Here is a 21,834-nt window from a genome sequence, read left to right as displayed (position 1 = left end):
CACTGGATAGATTACTAATGCACTGGATAGATTAATAATGCACTGGATAGATTACTAATGCACTGGATAGATTACTACTGCACTGGATAGATTACTAATGTACTGGATAGATTACTAATGCACTGCATAGATTACTACTGCACTGGATAGATTAATAATGCACTGGATAGATTACTAATGTACTGGATAGATAACTAATGCACTGGATAGATTGCTAATGCACTGGATAGATTACTAATGTACTGGATAGATTAATAATGTATGCACTGGATAGATTACTAATGAACTGGATAGATTACTAATGCACTGGATAGATTACTAATGCACTGGATAAATTACTAATGCACTGGATAGATTACTAATGCACTGGATAGATTACTAATGCACTGGATAGACTACTAATGTACTGGATAGATTACTAATGCACTGGATAGATTACTACTGCACTGGATAGATTACTAATGTACTGGATAGATTACTAATGTACTGGATAGATTACTAATGCACTGCATAGATTACTAATGCACTGGATAGATTAATAATGCACAGGATAGATTACTAATGCACTGGATAGATTACTAATGCACTGGATAGATTACTAATGCACTGGATAGATTACTAATGTACTGGATAGATTACTAATGTACTGGATAGATTACTAATGCATTTATTCTAAGACATGATTCTGGTGAGCACTACTTTATTTAGTCTTCAATGACAACAAGTTATGACAGAAAAGAAGCTGCATGTATCTAACTATAGTTGACAAACAAATGACCTACCAAATGTCCAAAATTATAATATGGCCTACCAAATGTTGGAAATTATAAACAGAAACTTGTCTAAATTAAGGGTGAAAGTAGACAGTATCCTATATGGTCCAGTACAGAGTCTCAGCTAAATAAATTATTATGGTGGATCAAAATGTGCAGGTAGTGATTTGTTTGACAATCTTGGCCAGGACGCTCTTGAAAAATAGATTTCAAATCTCAATGAGCTCTTCCTGGTTAGATAAAGGTTAAATAAAATAAAAAAGCTGAAAACCAATCACACGCACCCATGATATGCGACACAGCCTGCGCAGACCATGAAAAACCACAGTAAATGAGATAAGATGTTTACATGCCACAGTATCCCGTCTAAGATAAGCATATCCCAGGCATCTTATCCAGGTTTCTCATAACTGGAATAGAAGCTTTTTTGGGTTATTGTAAACGGGATATGATGTTTATATGCGCAACTCAAGAACAGAATACTTGAGTATCTCAAATAATAAGGAGATATGGGTGTGCATGTAAACATGGTCATTGAGGATTTCAAGTTCAAAGCCTACCGGGGTACTGCAGGCAATGTTTTCAGGAAGCAGAATCCCCCCATTATAGTCAATTGGAGTATAGCGATCTTCATGGTTAATATTTGTGGGTATACAAGTTTACCAAACACAATCATGGGACCAATACTTTATTTTATTTCACCAGATGTATGTCCTTGAACCAATTATTTTAAAACCGCACACAGAAGTCAGAAACACAATGTGCAGCCTGCAGTACCCAAGACTGCCTTCAACTTGAGATACACAATGAGAGGGGGCAGCACTGAGCTAGCCTGCAATGTCACTTCCTAGAGTAGCTCAAATTGCGCATGCAATGTTCCCAAAAAGTCCTCCATGAAGCAAGATGGCGAAGCGCTAAAATGACACTTCTTGATCTTCAAATGCGCCACTGAGTCTTCACATAGGGAACAATGGGGTGATGTCATTAATGGCTTTGTCCATTATTTTTACAGTCTATGCTAGTGCTGAGCGATTAACCAAAAATGTGGTTAATTTTCGTCTTTAAAAAACTAATTGACCAAGGAGTCGGGTCAATAATTTGAATTCCATTTTTTTTTTCTGTGACCTTGATGTGCAATATCAGATCAAGCCTGAACTGTGCGATGTAGTAGGGAGTCGTAGTTTACAACAGGCCCATATTCTACATAGTTTAATACAGAAAACGTGGTAATTGACTACAATGACTATAATCCATGGCGTGCCCGCTTAAACTTTCCAGTCTGTGCAGAGCAAACATGGAGACTGAGAGAGGAGTGAACTCAAGATCAAGAGGGATGGTAAGAAGTTCCTTTGCGAGCAAGAAATTGCTAAATCTAACTGATTGATAGTTGGCACTCAGCAGTCATAAAAGTATGCCTTACTTACTTTGAAGAACTACGAAAATTGTGATTTTGTCAGACTGCATAGGCAGCAGCTCTGTGGAGACAGTGCCCACAAAGCTAAGGACCCTGGGACTAAACACCTCCCTCTGCATCCTGGACTTCCTGACGGGCCGCCTCCAGGTGGTAAGGGTTGGCAACAATACATCTTCCACCCTGATCCTCATCACTGTGGCCCCTCAGGGGTGCATGCTTAGTCCTCTCCTGCACTCCCTGTTCACCCACGACTGCGTAGCTTAACACGATTCCAACACCATCATTAACTTTGCTGACGACACAACAGTGATACGCCTGATCACCAACAACGATGAGACAGCCTCTAGGGAGGAGGCAGAGACCTGGCAGTGTAAGGACAACAACCCCTCTCTCAATGTGAGCAAGACAAAGGAGCTGATTGTGGACTATAGGAAAAGGAAGGCCGAACAGACCCCCATTAACATCGACGGGACTGAAGTGGAGCAGGTCGAGAGTTTCAAGTTTCTTGGTGTCCACGTCACCAAAAAACTATCATGGTCCAAACACGCCAAGACAATTGTGTGGAGGGCACGACAACACCTTTCCCCACTAAGGAGACTGACAAGATTTGGCATGGGTCCCCAGATCCTCAAAAAGTTCTACAGCTGCTCCATCGAGAGCATACTGACCGGTTGCATTGCATGGTATGGCAACTGCTCGGCATCTGACCATATGGCGCTACAGAGGGTAGTGCGTACTGCACAGTACATCACTGGGGCCAAGCTTCCTGACATCCAGGACCTATATACTAGGCGGTGTCAGAGGAAGGCCCAATAAATTGTCAAAGACTCGTCACCCAAGTCATAGATTGTTCTCTCTGCTACCGCACGGCAAACGGTACCTGAGCACCAAGTCTAGGACCAAAGGCTCCTTAACAGCTTCTACCCCCGAGCTATAAGACTGCTGAATAACAAATCAAATGGCCACCCGGACTATTTACATTGAACCCCACCTTTTATTTTTTACACTGCTGCTACTCGCTGTTTATTAAAAGTCTATGCATAGTCACTTTACAAATGACCTCGATTAACCTGTACCCCCCCGCACATTGACTCGGTGCCGGTACCCCCTGTATATAGCCTTTTTATTGTTATGTACATTTCTTGTGTTACCTTTTGATTGATTTGATAATTTTTTTTAACTTTTATTTTATTTTATTTAGTAAATATTTAGTAAACTCTATTTCTTGAACTGCATTGTTGGTTAAGGGCTTGTAAGTAAGCATTTTACGGTTAGGTCTACATCTGTTGTATTCGGTGCATGTGACACATGAAATGTCATTTGATTTCAATTGATGACTAGGAATTAAATAATAAAGCCATCAATTAAAACAAATATTTTTCTTATAGTAATGTGAATACATGATAAGTGATAAGAAGTAATGGGCAGTCACTACTATCATGGGACTTGTATTAATTGTTTTATTCTGTGTTAGAGTATTCAACACACATAATGCATAGTTCATTTAATGTCTAAAACAATTATCAAAATCACAAAAAACGTGATAATTTTTTAAATAATCAATCCGAAACAACCTCAAAAGCACTAATCGCTCAGCACTAGTCTATGCTCTATCCCTGGGCATGTGGCAGAGGGATATCATTCAGCACACACTTTTTCCAGTTCATCATACCAAACATTGGAAACACCTTCCTAATATTGAGTTGCATGGAGGCTGAATACTGACTTGTATCACGGGTGACCTGTCTGGAAAAACCCAGCAGCGTGTCAGTTCTTGAAACAAACCAGTGCAACTGGCATCTACTACCATACCCCATTCAAAGGCACTTAAATATTTTGTCTTTCCCATTTAAGTCATTTAGCAGACGCTCTTATCCAGAGCGACTTACAAATTGGTGCATTCACTTTATGATATCCAGTGGAACAACCATTTACAATAGTGCATCTAAATATTTTAAGGGGGGGGTTAGAAGGATTACTTTATCCTATCCTAGGTATTCCTTAAAGAGGTGGGGTTTCAGGTGTCTCCGGAAGGTGGTGATTGACTCCGCTGACCTGGCGTCGTGAGGGAGTTTGTTCCACCATTGGGGTGCCAGAGCAGCGAACAGTTTTGACTGGGCTGAGCGGGAACTGTACTTCCTCAGAGGTAGGGAGGCGAGCAGGCCAGAGGTGGATGAACGCAGTGCCCTTGTTTGGGTGTAGGGCCTGATCAGAGCCTGAAGGTACAGAGGTGCCGTTCCCCTCACAGCTCCGTAGGCAAGCACCATGGTCTTGTAGCGGATGCGAGCTTCAACTGGAAACCAGTGGAGAGAGCGGAGGAGCGGGGTGACGTGAGAGAACTTGGGAAGGTTGAACACCAGACGGGCTGCGGCGTTCTGGATGAGTTGTAGGGGTTTAATGGCACAGGCAGGGAGGACAGCCAACAGCGAGTTGCAGTAATCCAGACGGGAGATGACAAGTGCCTGGATTAGGACCTGCGCCGCTTCCTGTGTGAGGCAGGGTCATACTCTGCGAAGGGTCATACTCCATTCACCTTCTGAATGGCAGTAGGTGCCATCCTTCTTTAACCTTCTTTAACCTGTCTCCTCCCCTTCATCTACACTGATTGAAGTGGATTTAACCTCTACAGGATTGGTAGGCTAATGCGATTAGCATGAGGGTGTAAGTAACAAGCACATTTCCCAGGACATAGACATATCTGAAATTGGCAGAAAGCTTACATTCTTGTTAATCTAACTGCACTGTCCAATTTATAGTTGCTATTACAATGAAAGAATACCATGCTATTGTTTGAGGAGAGTGCACAGTTATGAACTTGAAAACTTATTAATAAACCAATTAGGCACATTTGGGCAGTCTTGATACAAAATGTTGAACAGAAATGCAACGGTTCATTGGATCAGTCTAAAACATTGCACATACAGTGCTGCCATCTAGTGGCCAAAATGTGCCTGGGCTGGAATAATACATTGTGGCTTTTCTCTTGCATTTCAAAGATGATGGTACAAAAAAATACAAAAGAACGTATGGTTTTTTCTTTGTATTATCTTTTACCAGAGCTAATGTGTTATATTCTCTTTCATTCATTTCACATTTTCACAAACTTCAAAGTGTTTCCTTTCAAATGGTATCAAGAATATGCATATCCTTGCTTCAGTTCCTGAGCTACAGGCAGTTAGATTTGGGTATGTCATTTCGGGCGAAAATTGAAAAAAAGGGTCCGATCCTTAAGAGGTTGACAAGGGATCATAGCTTTCACCTGAATTCACCTGGTCAGTCTATGTCATGGAAACAGTGAACTCCCAAAAGGGTACAGTCAACCCAATTCATGTCTCAATTGTGACAAGGCTTAAAAATCCTTCTTTAACCTGTCTCCTCCCCTTCATCTATACTGATTGAAGTGGATTTAAGATTTAACAGGTGACAAGGGATCATAGCTTTCACCTGAATTCACCTGGTCAGTCTGTCATGGAAACAGCGTTCTCAATGTTTTGTACACTCAGTGTATATCTTCAGTTCAACATCCCACTGACATGTTGAAAAACAAACTACACCTCTTATAAACCCTTCCTTTTAAACCCTTCTTTTATCCTGTTATGCACTGGAGAGTTCTGCTTATCTCTGTGGCTCCAGTCTCCAGTTCAGTGTGTGAATGTGCGTGTCTGTCTGTCTGTCTGTCTGTCTTTCACCCAGAACCCCAGTTCAAAAGAGCCATCAGTGTTCTGCAGAGATAAGTAGCAGCACAGGATAACACACCTTTGTATAAAAACAACCACTGGCAAAACCACTGGCAAAACTAAACTTCACGTACTAACCTCTCATTTAAGAAGGATTGTAGACAATGGGTTATTGAAAGACCCTAATGTGAAAGATGTAATCCGCAGTAGGGGGAAACAGTGCCATTGGCCGCCCCACTACCGTTGTTATTGTTTTTAGGTCATTCAATTAAACATTGAACATCTAATAGTCAAATCATAGGTGAGCTGGTTTTACTATTTTTTGCAATCTTCTGGTGTTTTGCAAACTGAGGGGGTCGGACATAACACCTCAACCTTATTACCCATAGATAAACAGGCTACAAATCTTCCAACAATTTAAATGTTTTAGTGAAGCTTGCATTCATTTGCCCCTCCCTGTTGCACACAATATTTAAGATGAAGTCATCAACTCTGTTACGGTCAACCCTGTTAATTTATTTGGCTCTCAAAATTACTATCGTCATTTTTTTATTTAACCACTTGAGATGGGAAAAGGTGTTTTTTATTAAGCTGTACATGTGCTCTTTGTGACATAATATAAAAATGAGGTAAAATATATGCAGTAATTTTTTTTTTACCAAGTTATACTACTCAAAAGACACTTAATTGGTGGAATGACCCTTTCGTTGCCGAGCTGAGGAGCGTTAAGCTGCATGGTAAAAAAATGTGCAGGGAGAAAACTGTGTTTGTTATTTGCAGTAACTTATTTGTTATTGTAATATCGCAAATGGATGTTTCACCACTAAGGATTTCAGCGTTAATCATAAGAAACTATTGTTTTTGTCAGCCAAGGGAAAGTCACTGATGCTGAACAGAACTCCCAAAAGTGTATGCACAAGAAACATCTGGTTTATAGGAAATAAAACCAGTATTGCATTATTCAACAATAACCCTATTCACACGAATTGTCTTTTTACATACGTTGCCTTTTTCAGCATGGTTCCAGCAACTATAGTCACTACACTGTAAAGGGGTTACCATGAATTTGACAGTAGCTTACAGGCAGCTCGTGGCAAGTAAAAGTCTGTATTTCATATTACAGTACATCTACAGTAATATAAATACAGTATCAAAGCAAGTACAATACTGTAAAATGTACTGTATTACGCTGTAAAAAAAGTAAAAGCTACCGTAATCGGAACGAATGAATGAAATTCGTTGAGGGTAGGTGATTGCATTTTACTGTAATTACAAGGGATTGGTGCAAGCAGGTTGGCTGCTAGGTAAAGTGTTCACAAACATTACAGCACGTTAATGAATATTTTGTATTTTATATCATTTGCACTTCTAGAGGCCTTAACAAAGGCTTCCAAACTGGCAACAACTACAGGTCAAAACAGACCAAAAGGACATGGCAAAAAGCACAACCATTTAAGATTGAAGACTTGCTGCCACTCCAATCTGTCCCATATACATTTTAAATTGTAGGGGCACTATAACCACATAGAAGTTAAATTGGTACAGCATTCTCACTCACAGGTACAACAAATATAGCCTCTTACAAGGCACGCCTCAATATAATTATTCGATTTATTGCCTACCTCATGCCTTTTGCACACATTGTATATAGATTCTCTTTTTTCTACCATGTTATTGACTTGTCTATTGTTTACTCCATGTGTAACTCTGTGTTGTTGTCTGTTCACACTGCTATGCTTTATCTTGGCCAGGTCGCAGTTGCAAATGAGAACTTGTTCTCAACTAGCCTACCTGGTTAAATAAAGGTGAAATAAAAAAAATAAAAAAATATATATATATGTTAATGAGCCAGAAACAACAATACCATGCACCCACTAATGGTCAAAAAGTTTTTGGCGCTCCAAAAATACGGTAAGGCACTGTAATCTGTGGGGTATAATTACAGTACCATTCGAAATACAGCAATTCTTTCCCACAATGCACCATAATTTACAGTATGCTGCAGTAAAACATATTTTACTGCTGATAATACAAAAAGTTAACGTATAATAAAACATTTTCCATTACAGTGTATGTATCCAGGCCAGCTCAGGAAGCTCAGGAAGCTCAAAAGTGTGAAAATACCCTGTGTTTCCTTGTTTTTAGGAGGGTGATGTTTGGAGAATAAAACCCCTATACTGCTCAGTGTAATCTAGCAATACCTCTTCAGGGGATCTCAGGGATGGTTCTTCTCACCCCTGCAGTTCACAGAGACCCCAGGGAAACCCTGTAAACCGGCAGGATATTGGAGAGGATCTCTGCATCTGAGTGAAGCATAGGGAAGGCAGGGGGAGACATGGGGGAGGCAGGGGGGACAGGGGTGAGACAGAGGGGAGTCAAGGAGGAGAATGGGTGCTTAAGACTGGAGGTGGGGCCCTGAGGCTCTAAGGCCTTACTAAACACTGCTTTATGAATCTGCTCCAGTGGCTGACGAATTGGGAGGCAAATTGGCTGTGTCAGATTTCATATCACAGCTGGAGCCATGGAGCTGGGCTATAGTCTAATAAGGTGGGGATGGTGGTGTGTGTGTGCACGTGTACGTGTGTTACTATAAGCTTGTGTTTTCACATGCATTTGTTGTTGTTGCCTTTACAACTGATACGAATGCAGAAAATATTTGAACATGTGTAAACACCATCTCCTTCTCATGATCCATCACAAAGACAATACAAAGAACATGTTAACAGTGTTGTCAGTCTTGCCACAGCCAGGTTCCTGATAGGCCATATGGCAGTCAGAGTCTTCTCTGTTACATAAACCCACTGCAGTTTCACAAACATATGCCCAGAGCGTGTTAAAGCTCTTTGCCGGAAACCTAAATCTCAGAAACTAAGCCAGATTACACACATATACATACACAGCACCCCAAGCAGTGATTACACAACCTTCTAGCTGTCAAAGATTAGACTGAAGTGTTGTGATCTAGCAGAATGTGACATCAGTGCAGTGTGTTGTATATCCATATCACCCAGGACATTTACTCAGACACACCATGACTGATCTAAATCATGTGTTTATGGTTTAGAAGACAGAGAGCAGGCCATTAACTCAGAAATACCATGACTGATCAAAAACCAGTCTTTATGGTTTAGACACTAGGTGTGGCACTGGAGTAGGCAAACCCTATTGCCGCACCTTTCTGGCGCCTTCCCTGTTGGGTGGCTAATGGAGCCCAGCTGAGTTTAATAAGTCAATCAAGTATGTGATTGGCTAGACAATCAGCCCCAACAGTTGATTAGGCTGCTGCTGTTCATGTTTGAGGGAGAGGGCTGGAGATGGCAGTTGGCAGGTTAGGGCTGAAAGACGATCTGGTTATGATAAAGTTTGTTATTTGAAGTTACACTTTAAGGTTCTTATTTGTAAGTGTTTCTGTTGGTCAATTATGAAATAAAATTTAGTTTGAGCTGTTTACTCTGCCTCACTCAGTCTCTGTACCCTGAGACCAGTGGTGTAAAGTACTTAGGTAAAAAATACTTTTGAAATTGTGTGTGTGTGAGAGAGTGTGTGCATGTTAGTGCACACATGATTTGGTGTGTGTGTGTTTTGGTAACTTCGGTATTAATGCTAGCATTCCTCTTTTCTGTCTCTTCCACCTCGCAGTGCAGCGCCGAGGGGAGCCAACGCCCAAAGAGCGGTTTAGGGGGTTAAAGGGAAACTTTGGGATTTTGGCAAATCTACTTCCCCAGAGTAAGATGAGCTCATGGATGACATTTGTATGTTTTTGTGTACACTATGGAAGTTAAGAGGTAGTTTTGCAAGCTAATGTAATATCTTCTAGCATGCGAGCAGATACCATAGACTTCCAGTATTCGTGCTACACTAGTTAGCAATTATGCTAGCACTAGTTAGCAACTTCCTTCAAACTAGAAGCAGAGACATAAAAGTTGTATCCACGAGTTCATCTGATTCTTGCTCAAAGGAACATCGGCGATAGGTGGCACCTGAGATATTGATGCCAGCAACCCTCCGGGGGGTGTACTTTGGCAGCATTAGAATCGTCATGGTTATGGTAAAGCCAATGGGGGTCCAGGAGCCCCTTATGAAAAAGTAATTTATGGCAAAATATGTACATTACTTATATGTTTTATATGGGCATACAGTATATGGTGGAAAAAACTTTGCTTGTATATTGCTTATACACCTGAAGTCAATATTAAATTAATCATTCTTTATTATCATCAAGCTGGAGAGGTTCTAACAAACTTAATGCAACATAGAACACGTTGGTCAGGAGCTCTGCCGGGGCAGTCCTGTTAGTTCTCTTGTATACTGTTTACACAGACAAATTATTTTTGCATGATTTAGCTAATTCATCATTAACGTTTGGTTCATGCATGTGACTGACCAATACCTCATGGGGCTCCTTCTCTCCAAGCTGAGACCTTGAAACTGAGATACCCCTTTCGTCTTCAAAACAATGTTCTGGGCGTACTGCCAAATTGCTTAAACTGATAGTGAGGATAACTCCCATGCATGATCAATCAGTCACTTGCATGAACCCAGTCAAATTGTTTTTTAGAAAAGCAGAAACATAAAATGTTCCTTCACAATATGTATTGTGGCCGACGGTAGGGAGAGGTGAGGGGAGTGGTTATTGAGGGGAGATATCTGGCAGCCTGTTGGCTTCACCCCCGGGCCTTATATGGACTTCCTGCCCCAACGAGGCAAGGCTGTTGTTCGTTAAGCCAGGGAGTGCTTGGGGATAAAGGAGGAGGCAGTGTGTACGAAGGGGCAGAGTAGAAGAGAACCAAGAGTGTTATGAAGAGTATTTGCATGGCGACCAACCATATGAGAGCACACGTTGTGGCCTGGACTGTCCGACTACCCTAGATTCCCACAATAAGTTGGGTGAATTTTGGCCCATTCCTCCGGACAGAGCTGGTGTAACTGAGTCAGGTTTGTAGGCCTCTTTGCTCGCACATGCTTTTTCAGTTCTACGCACAAATGTTCTATGGTATTGAGGTCAGGGCTTTGTGATGGCCACTCCAATACCTTGACTTTGTTGTCCTAAAGCCATTTTGCCACAACTTTGGAAGTATGCTTGGGGTCATTGTCCATTTGAAAGACCCATTTGCGACCAAGCGTTAACTTCCTGATTGATGTCTTGAGATCTTGCTTCAATAGATCCACTTAATTTTACCTCCTTATAATGCCATCTATTTTGTGAAGTGCACCAGTCCTTCCTGCAGCAAAGTACACCCATAACATGATTCTGCCACCCCTGTGCTTCACGGTTGGGATGGTGTTCTTCGGTTTGCAAGCCTCCCCCTTTTTCCTCCAAACATAATCATGGGCATTATGGCCAAAGAGTTCTATTTTTGATTCATCAGACCAGAGGATATTTCTCCAAAAAGTATGATCTTTGTCCCCATGTGCAGTTGCAAACTATAGTCTGCCTTTTTTAGGATTAAATGTCAGCAATTGTGGAAAAACTGAGTTTAAATGTATTTGGCTATGGTGTATGTAAATTGTGACTTCAACTGTATCTTAACCGCATGTACTATGTTTCAATAAAAAATTCCTTTAAATAGCTAAATAAATCATAAACCAGTACAGCCATCTCAATACTGAGCCAGCTAACGGTAGCCGCTAAGCTAATAGCAACCCTTTAGTGTTGACAGGCTAGCATTAGCACAGTTTTATTAACTTTAGTGTACACAGTAGAAAATGAAATACAACTCTGTAATATATAACACTTGGGTGGGGAGATGTCAGGGCCTAGACCATATAAACAGAGTAGAAAAGAAACCACAATATTACCTCAGAGGAGCTATAAATCAATAAATTCAAACCAGAACATTATTTAGTGCCATTGTGTTATTCTATGAGCTAGTCTTGCTTAGCCTCAAACCCAGTCATCTCTATGTCAAGATCGCTAACAGTTTCACTCGATCAATTTACAAATTCAAACTTCACAATTTCAACGTAAAAGGTAGGTATCAATCAGATAACTATTTAGACAGGAGAAATGGTATAGTCCAAGATTTGTATAACTAAATCAAGATAAACCACAGCCTGTTTCAAATTAGTCATAGTGGCCGGAGCCAAGCACGAGCTAGAGAGATCATATTGCGCGTTCTAGCTTTAATTTCCATATTTCAGTTAGGGAGTGGCTTCTTTGTGAAGTGCGCATGTGCAATAATTAAATTTGCCTTTGCAATTTTTTAAAAGTTTGACAAAGGGTAAAGTCTACAAAACTTAGTCCACTGTTCACTCGTAACAGATTCTAGTTTTGGGAACAGAAAACTGTATTGAGATCAAATGTTACATCGACGAGAACATTTGCAGAATGTCGGACAAAATCCATCTTCTCCCACTGCCGGCCACTGGGCTTCCTCTCACTAGCATATTTGGTAGTCATTGATTACAACAATATCTAAACCATGTTTTATACATTTATTGTGATTCCACAAATGTTATGTACAAAAATAAACATTCATACTGAGATGGGTTTCTGTAGTAGTTACAGTCTTGTCTCATCGCTGCAACTCCCATACAGACTCGGGAGAGGCATCCTCCGAAGCACAACCCAACTTAGCCGCACTACTTCTTGACACAATGCACATCCAACCCAGAAACCAATGTGTCAGAGGAAACACCGTACACCTGGCAACCTGGTCAGCATGCACTGCACCCAGCCCACCACAGGACCACAGTGCATGATGAGACAAGGATATCCCTGCCGGCCAAACCCTGGACCTCCCAGTCGCGGCCGGCTGCAACAGAGCCTGGGTTCGAACCCAGAATCTCTTGTGGCACAGATGGTGGCGCAGTGCCTTAGACCAGGCTTCCCTGCATTGAAAGAAAAAAATTATAATAATGTTTTGAGTACATTTTTCATGATGAAAATACATATATCATAATTTTTGTATGGGGGGTGTGAGAGTTATATATGTTATTAAAATATATGATCATGTATTTTAAAATTTCACATTTATATATGGGTTTTAAATATATGATCATATATTTTAAATATATGTCATGTTCTTTGATACTGTATATATGGCCATATGTTACTTTTCCGTTTGGGGCACAGTTTGTGATGAAAGGAGGGAATCACAAAGGAATGAAAGACAGGTGGAGAGACCGAAAAGAGGAATGCTAGCATTAACACCGCAGTCATCCAAACACGCACTACACATACACACCAAACATACGTACGCACACTCGTGCACAGACAGACACATACACACAAAAACCTCCAGAGTTTGGCTCATCTTCAAAAGGTTATGTTCTCACCAAAACTTAACCGGAGTAGGAGATTGCGTTTAAGTGAAATGAAAGTAGAATAGACCTGTTTATCTATCTAAAGCAGGGATGGGCAACTTTGATGGGGGTGGGAGCCACAAAAAATCTGAACTCATGAGGGGACGCAGTTCCTCGTGGATCTGCATACCCAGATCCGTACCCACACATGCAGTCAGCCTTTTGGGGGCCCTAAGCAAAATTTTGTTCCTGTTCTCAAGTTTTGTTTTTGTGTCTTTTATTTCCGGTTTTGTACACCACCATCAAACAGTTGAAGATTATTGAAAAGGTATTTAACATCAATTTAGATGGTAGGGCTTCTCTACATAGCTTGTTTTGTCACATAAAATGAAATTACAGTAGGTGAACTATTAGAAATTTAGCAACCAGGAAATGGTGGAAACATTTCTGCATATTGCACCGTTAAAGCAAGTTTTAGATTTAGAAGATTTAGCAATTTTATAACAAATTGTATGCAATTCTACTCATTTTGCCATGGGGCGGAGAGAATAATTCGACCATGATTACTACAAGTTTAGATAGCTGGACACCAGACAAACTTATCAATCTAAAACATTTTATTTGACATGGGCTAGTTACATAACAAGTTACATAACAAGATAAAAACTGCTGGTGCACAACCATTTAAAAAAAATGTATTCTACTATTCTACTCTCAATAGTAAGGGGAATGCTAAATGTTGTTGGTTTTCATAGTAACGAAGTATGCCTCCATAAATTTTCCTTTTCTTTCAAGAGTGTCTGAATAAGAAATAGATGGCAATTACAGATTTTGACAGATAACATTTTTCTTCACGTATGTAGGCCTACAGAATCACTGAGAGTCCAGAGAATGAGAGAGAGAGGGCAGGGATGCAGAAAAAATGAGAGATACTAGGGATATAAGGTCATAACTTTCTTCCCATGCTCTCCCTCCCCCCTTTCTCTCTCAGGGTTTAAGACTAGAGAGAGAGAGCTTCAGTAGACATATATCCCTCGGTGAGAAGCCAATCTTTTTGACTTTACCGCAGTAATTTCCCCACCCAGGGGATTCAACTCTGGGACTCACTCACTTCACTCTCCATCCAGCATCAGATTTACTCCCTCCATCTATTGATTTACTGCTCTGTCTCCGACAAAAAGATGAAGGGATGGAGAGAGTGACAAAGTGCCAGGCTGAAATTAAAACTCAGAGCCTGGTGTAATTCACTCTAATTACTTTTCTCATTCTGCCGGGAAGGGAGGAAACCCTTCTCTTCTTCTCTCCAAGTGCTTAGCTGACTGACTCCCTGCTCTCTTAGACGAGAAGAAAGATGTTAGAAGCCAGATAGATGGTCTGTAGACCAAAGAGACACAGCTGCTTGTCTTCCAAGAGCATGCTGTCTGTCTGCTTTTGTTTCATTTGGTCCTCTCCAGTCCCCATTTCACTAACTACTACATAGTTACTGTTCAGCTGATGTTTAGCCATCTTGCTGTCTCGCAATTTAATGTTGATTGCCACAAACAGGACATTCCTTCTGACATGACACAGCCTCAGCTCCTTCAAACAGCTGCATGTCCTCTGGGGTCTCCAAAGGTGAAACAAAGGGGCCATGGCCGTAAGAGAGGCCTATCTCTGTCTGTCTCTGACACATCCCTCAGTATAATTTAAATAATCTCTCTCTTTGCTTTTCTCCTTCTTTTGTTTATTCTCCCTCGTATCTTTCCTCTCAGCATAATGCACCTCTCTCCTAGTCTCCTTGACCTTCCTTCTTTTCTCTCTATCTCCCTCTCTCTTTCTAACTCTCTCCCCTCTCTTACACTCTCTTTTATCTGTCTGGAGCATGTGTCAGTGTGAGTAATGTGGATCGTTAAGCAGCTGTGATCAGAATAGATCCTCTCTATGCTTTATCAGTGACACCACATAGCCCCCTATAGCTAATGAACCAGACAAACTACCCATCTCACTGGTAAAACCGGCTAGCACATATAGTAGGGGGTGACAGGTAGCCTCAAGGTTAGAGCATTGACCCAGTAACCAAAAGGCACTGTGTCCTTGAGCAAGGTACTTAACCCCAATTGCGCTGGACAATGGTGACCTTGGCCGTGACACCACTCCCTGCGGTTGTCTTAGGGGGAGTACAAGTGTATAGCAGTATAAGTATAAGCACCCCCAAAGTTATTAATTACATACTGTATTTTCATACTTTATTTCTAGATACAGTATGACAGTCCTGTATGGACTCACAAAAATTGATATAGTTTCACACCTCGAAAATGGTCTTAGGTCAAGCTGGATATAAACTGTATTATTACAAGTTCAGTCCTAAGTAGGTTCTAAGTAAGCGGTTCACTGTTAGTCTACACCTTTATGAAGCATGTGACAAATAAAATTTGATTTGATTTGAGTCTCATTCTGCCTACCCCTCTGATTTACTACATTACTATATTCCCTTGGTTCGCACAGTGAGGAAGTCATTTTAATTAAAAGAATACAGTTGAGCTGAGATTATGGTTGGATTACTCCGAGAAGGCATCTAACGAATCTAGACATTCTAATTAATTTGACCGCTAACGGAAAATCCTTTGGAGATCCCAGCAGTGCTGTGCAATAAGGCAGCAACCTGACTCGCTGAGCACCTTTCTGGGCACAGTTGACTCTCGGTAGCCTCCTGCCACTCGTGTGTGTGTGTTTGTGTGTGTTTTGACAGGGGCAGAAGATCAGACAGTGAATAGTCATGCCCAGGAGAAATAATGGTCCCTAATAATAATGATATGTGTATGTGTTGCCATAGTAATGTTTGACATGACAACTAAGGGATGCTGCGGTAATTATCACCTCCTGCGTAACTCACATTGTAAATTTGTCTATTGAACTAGGGAACTAAAACTTACAAGGATCATTCCTCTATATAAAAAAGGGAATAAAATGTATTAAGTATCGGCCTGTCTCAATCCTGTGCATTTTATCGAAGGTCATGGTAAAAGATTATGTTCGAACAAATTGATAGTTATATTTCCTTACATAACCTACTATATGAGCTCCAATCTGGCTTTAGGAAACCCCATTCCACCTACACTTGCGTACTAACTGACCACATCAGGAATCAAGCAGACGGGGAGAAATTTTGTAGTATGGTTATGTTTGATTTCCAAAAGGCACTTGATACAGTGGATAATGAGATTCTGTTAAACTAAAAATAATTAGCTTTAACTTCTTCGGCAGTGTTCGGAATTCCGGATGACTGACGTGCCCAAAGTAAACTGCCTGTTACTCAAGCCCAGAAGCTAGGATATGCATATAATTGGTTGCATTGTATAGAAAACACTCTGAAGTTTTGAGGTCACAGGCCATTTCAATGCTAGCCTATGGGATATACAAATAGATAGGACCCAGATTGCAGTTCCTATGGCTTCCACTAGATGTCAACAGTCTTTAGACAGGGTTTCAGGCTTGTTTCTTGAAAAATGAACAAGTAGTTGTATTTTTTCCAAGGTGTCTCTCATTAGAAAAGTAGTCTTGTTGGCGCGTGAATGAGGTGTGCGCTCTTCGATATTTATCTTCCTTATTGAACATACTATTGTCCGTCTTAAATATTATTATTTATTTAGATATTAGAGTACCTGAGGATTAATCAGAAACATCGTTTGACTTGTTTGGACGAACTTTACCGGTAACTTTTTGGATTTGTTTGTATGCATGTTGAATGAGTGGATTACTGAGATCATTGGCACCAACTAAACAGACTTTTTTGGATATGAAGAAGGACTTTATCGAACAAAACGACCATTCATTGTGTAGCTGGGACCCTTGGGATTGCAAACAGAGGAAGATCTTCAAAGGTAAGTGATTTATTTAATCACTATTTGTGATTTTGTGGCGCCTGTGCTGGTTGAAAAAGTATTTTAATGTGTGGCGCTGTCCTCAGATAATCGCATGGTATGCTTTCGCCGTAAAGCCTTTTTGAAATCTGACAACGCGGTTGGATTAACAAGAAGCTTAAGCTTTTAAATGATGTATGACACTTGTATTTCCATGAATGTTTAATATTACGATTTTTGTATTTTGAATTTCGCGCTCTGCAATTTCACCGGATGTTGTCGTAGGTGTCCCGCTAGCGGTTCATGTGCCCTATTAATAACTTAGCCATAAAATGGGTTAGCTCTTATCTGCAAGGAAGAAAACAGTGGATGATGGATAGGACCCTGTCTAAACCCAAAACCTTGAACTGTGGGGTACCCCAAGAATGCCCTCAGTGCTGATCTTCTGAATGTCAGTATATGGCTGTATGACAATAAGCTGTCACTCCACCTTGGAAAAACAGAGTCCATCTTTTACAGGTCCAAAGTGAAACTGAGGAAATGCCCTGTCCTTAAGGTGGTAGTAGGTGACATAGTAGTCACAGCAAAAGACTCAGTTAATTATCTTGGATGTATGTTGATAACCATCTGACAGGGGAGAACGTGGCACAAAAAGTTATCTCCAAAGTGAACCATAGAATTAGGTTTCTGGCAAGAACCTCTACATTTCTGGATAAGAATGCAATGGTGGCATTGGTAGGAGCTCTTATTCAGTGCCACTTTAACTATGTGTGCTCTTCCTGGTACAAAAGTGCCTCCAAGATAATTAAAAACAAACTGCAGACATCTCAGAACAAATTAGTCAGGATTATTCTTAAACTTCCGGCACGTACTCATCTTGACCGTTCCCACTTTGAAAGCCTCAGATGACTCAAAGTGGAGGAGGGAGTCTCTCAGATTAAATTGTGTCTTGTACATAAGATTGTACATATTATGGTCCCCAGGTACCTATGTAACTACTTTAACTTTGTCCTGGATAATCCACTGGAAGCAGTGAAACTGATGTTGATCTTTTTAGATTTAATAGTGGTATGGGGAAAGAAACTTTTTGTACTCAGCTGCCATTCTTTGGAATAGTCTTCCAAAAGAATTGAAAAGTATAACCTCCATAGGCAGTTTCAAGTTCCCAGTGAAAAAATGGCTAAATAGCAGCATGTCTCAAGAGTGAGTTGTAAGACTACAGTACGTGGGTGAGAAGGACATGCCTGGGATAGCATATGGTCTGCCTTTTGGTGCCTATTGTGTATTATATTGTGATTTTCTTGTGTATATATAAGATCATTAATGCTGTATATATTAGGGGTATATGAGACAAGGGAGATGTACCTGTCCAGAGTTGTTTATTAGGAAATGGATCTGTACTAATTACAGTAGCTCATTTATGAAACAAACAACACTTTTGTCTGTCATTGTTTGTTGCTTCTACAATGGAAATAAGCGTTCAACCTTTATTGTGTTACCCTTGATGATTTTCTTAAGTTCTTTGTGGAGGCGTCACCGGCTGGAGCGCCCTTATGAATGTTTTTTAATGTTTTATTGTCTAATAAATTCAATCAATCAATCAGCTTACTATTTATTGCTTCTAATTGCTAAACTGGACTCCCAAAAGAATATAACAATCTGGATAACACTTTACTTGGTCCTAACACATTATTAAACCTGAATATGTAGTCACCAAACATGAATCCAAAATAACAGCAGTTGGTATAGACTTATGATGTGATCGTGGCTATCACATTCAAACAAACTAAAGCAATAGAGCACATTTACTGTACACTGAACACTACTGGGTGTGATTTGAACCATGTCAAAGAGACCATTGTATACTTGTTCAAAAAGCTCAGTTGCATTGACTTCTCAATGGAAAAATCTATTCTAAAGTCTTCTAGCACTCTGCAGGCCTCTATACCATATGTTGCTGGGTCAGGGTTTTATACAATGGGAGGCCACAGGCTCTTTGGGTTTAGTCAGGTATAAAGGTAAGGGCTAAAACAGACAGGACGTCAGTGTAGCAGCAGCAGCACAGCTCTCAGGAACAACTGCAATCATGATGGGCAAAGTAAGCTACTGTTTTATCCCACACTCTAAGTGTTTTAATTCACCAATGTCTGAATAATGGCTGCTTAAGTGAATCACCATTTTAAAGTGATAGTTACCTTTTTTCACGTGAGGCTTCTTTTCGACATCCATACAATGTTGTTGTTTCCTCCAAACAGTTTTTACATTTGTTCGCTGGTTATTTTGCAAAACCTGTAATGATTTAACATTTGGGAGCATGTAGCACTGCTAGTTATAAAGCAGCTCGTATCTGCGGATTCATATATTTTTATTTATGTTGCCATAATATTGTAAATATTTTTTGGTGCTTCCAGATCACCTTCTACGAGGACAGGAACTTCCAGGGCCGTTCCTATGAGACCAGCCAGGACTGCTCTGACATGTCCTCCTTCCTGAGCAGGTGTCACTCCTGCAGGGTTGACAGCGGTTGCTTCATGGTCTACGATCGTAACAACTACATGGGGAACCAGTACTTCATGAGGAGAGGCGAGTACCCTGACTACCAGCGCATGGGAATGGGAATGAACGACTGCATCCGGTCCTGCCGCATGATCCCCATGGTAGGTGGAAAGAAGAGTGGGTGCTATTCCATAGTGGAAGCTAACAATGATGCTTTATATAGAATTCACAAAGCATATATGAACAATGCAATATTTTCCCCATTCCACAAGAGGCCCTGTTGCCCCCAAAGAGGCCCTATGGCCAGAGCCATGGATGGCGCTGCCTATGGCTATTGGCTTCCCGATGGCTGTTGTAATAGCCATTAAATTACAGTAGGGTGAAGCAAAACAGGTTTTAATAGTTGTACTCTCATATTATAGACATGTATGTACCATTTCCCTGATCCATGAAACCTTTGCTTTCCTCCTAACAGCACATAGGAAACTTCAGGATGAAGATCTACGAGAGGGAGAACTTTGAAGGTCAGATGCACGAGATGATGGACGACTGTGACTCCATCCAGGATCGTTACCGTATGTCCGACTGCCAGTCCTGCAACGTTATGGAGGGCCACTGGCTGATGTACGAGCAGCCCCACTACAGAGGCAGACAGATGTACATGAGGCCTGGAGAGTACAGAAGCTTCAGTCAGATGGGCATGGGAGGCATGGGAGGCATGAGGTTCATGAGCATGAGGCGTATCATGGATAACATGTCTATGTAACATGCTCAGATGTTGTATGAAAAAAGTTGAATAAAATATGTTCCCAATTTATATTTCTTGCATAATTGTCTTGTTTTTGTGATGTGTTTACTGAGAACACTACCTAATATAATGGGTATTTCACTATTTCACCCTCACAACTTTAACATTTAAAAGTTTAGGATATTTCTTTTTAAATATGGAGGGAAGTGTAGTAGGCCACAGCAAGCCAGTACTTCCACTATACACATCCCAACCCTAGGGGGCAGCAGCAACCTGGCCAAATGCTGAGTGTGCTAGTAGGCTTGATAAGTGAATGATTGCTCACAAGTTTGGGGGATTGGTGAACATAGACATTTTGGTAGTCTGAATAGTTGGCTTCATAACAATATGTATGTGTGCTGGATATACAGTAATATCCACTGATATCTCAGTTCTTCAAGTTAGGAAAGAATACTTGATCTTGCCATGCGATTTTGCTGTGCTATTGATATGCACGATTTCAAGGACTAACAGTCATACAGGTAATACATTTCTACTATGTAACAATAGCCTATGTACTTATGTTGCAAAATGACACTGTACGTCAAAGGAAGCTAGTGAGGGGAGAGTGGATCATGGTAATGGCTGGGATGGAATTAATGGAATGGTATCAAACATATTCCATTCCAGCCATTACAATGAGCCCTTCCTCCCATTTAAAGTGACACCATCCAATACTGCTGTAAATGTCCATGTAACTACATGTTAATACTGTAACATTAGATGGCTCTGCCAGGAATGCTTTTATACGGCAGCTTCTAAAATAGTGACTGGAGTCATCAACACTGTGTAGCTCTGTATTGAATTAGCTACAGCTGTCATGTCTATGAGGCTGGGTAAGTGTTTCCTTCAACACTGAAAGCCTTACAGGGAAGATGGAGCTAATCACAACTAGTTCCAAATTACTTTTCTGATTCAGAACCTGCAATGATTACATCGGAAAGGTAACTGTGTAGAATGTGATTTGATTATTCCGCCTCGACGAAGCCCTGGCGTGTGGTTTCTCCCCGAGAGAGCCAGTCAGTGTGTGTGTGTGTGTGTGTGCGTGTGCGTGTGTGCGTGTGCGTGTGCGTGTGTGTGTGTGTGTGTGTGTGTGTGTGTGTGTGTGTGTGTGTGTGTGTGTGTGTGTGTGTGTGTGTGTGTGTGTGTGTGTGTGTGTGCGTAATGTGTGTGTGTGTATATGTGTGTGTGCGTAATGTGTGTGTGAGTGTGTGCGTGTGTGCGTGTATCCAATCACTGTCTCTCTGACTGTCTGTATGAAATAGGACTCTAAGCTGTTTTAACAATTGCCCTGTGGAAGTGGCCATCTTCTCTGATGTGGTCACACATGAACAGACATGCCAGCCAGAGCTAAGGGAGACAGAGTAGTAGTAGTAATTCTGTCAGTTAACACCATTCATCTCAATCCAAAAGTCTCATCATAGGTAAATACAATCCACCTCAAACACACACAGCCTCTTGATTGGGTCTTGAGCCATACTTGATCCGTACTTAATTCCCACTTTCAGCCTTCCAACTTCTGCTAAGTTATCGTACCTTTATTTTATTCAGTGTAATTCAGAACACAGGCAAAGCAACACATCAGCAGCAATGCTACGATTAA

At 40.9% G+C, this 21,834-nt stretch overlaps 1 protein-coding gene across 1 annotated transcript; it reads left to right on the top strand.

Moving 5' to 3' along the window:
* The first annotated feature begins 18,997 nt into the window (after positions 1-18,997).
* On the top strand, positions 18,998-20,261 carry LOC129816976 (gamma-crystallin M2-like). Its single transcript, XM_055871979.1, has 3 exons — positions 18,998-19,046; positions 19,360-19,605; positions 19,920-20,261. Exons 1-3 carry the CDS (start codon positions 19,035-19,037, stop codon positions 20,208-20,210), a joined length of 549 nt encoding a protein of 182 aa, XP_055727954.1. The 5' UTR covers positions 18,998-19,034; the 3' UTR covers positions 20,211-20,261.
* The last annotated feature ends 1,573 nt before the right edge of the window (positions 20,262-21,834 follow it).

The sequence above is a fragment of the Salvelinus fontinalis genome, chromosome 19 (genome assembly GCF_029448725.1).
Source record: "Salvelinus fontinalis isolate EN_2023a chromosome 19, ASM2944872v1, whole genome shotgun sequence".
Lineage (NCBI taxonomy): Eukaryota > Metazoa > Chordata > Actinopteri > Salmoniformes > Salmonidae > Salvelinus > Salvelinus fontinalis.
This window is presented reverse-complemented; position numbering and strand designations above follow the sequence as displayed.

Excerpts from the sequence above, each read along its gene's own strand:
- LOC129816976 (XM_055871979.1), top strand. Across the intron at positions 19,606-19,919 it reads CCTGCCGCATGATCCCCATG|CACATAGGAAACTTCAGGAT; the intron begins GTAGGTGGAAAG and ends TCCTCCTAACAG.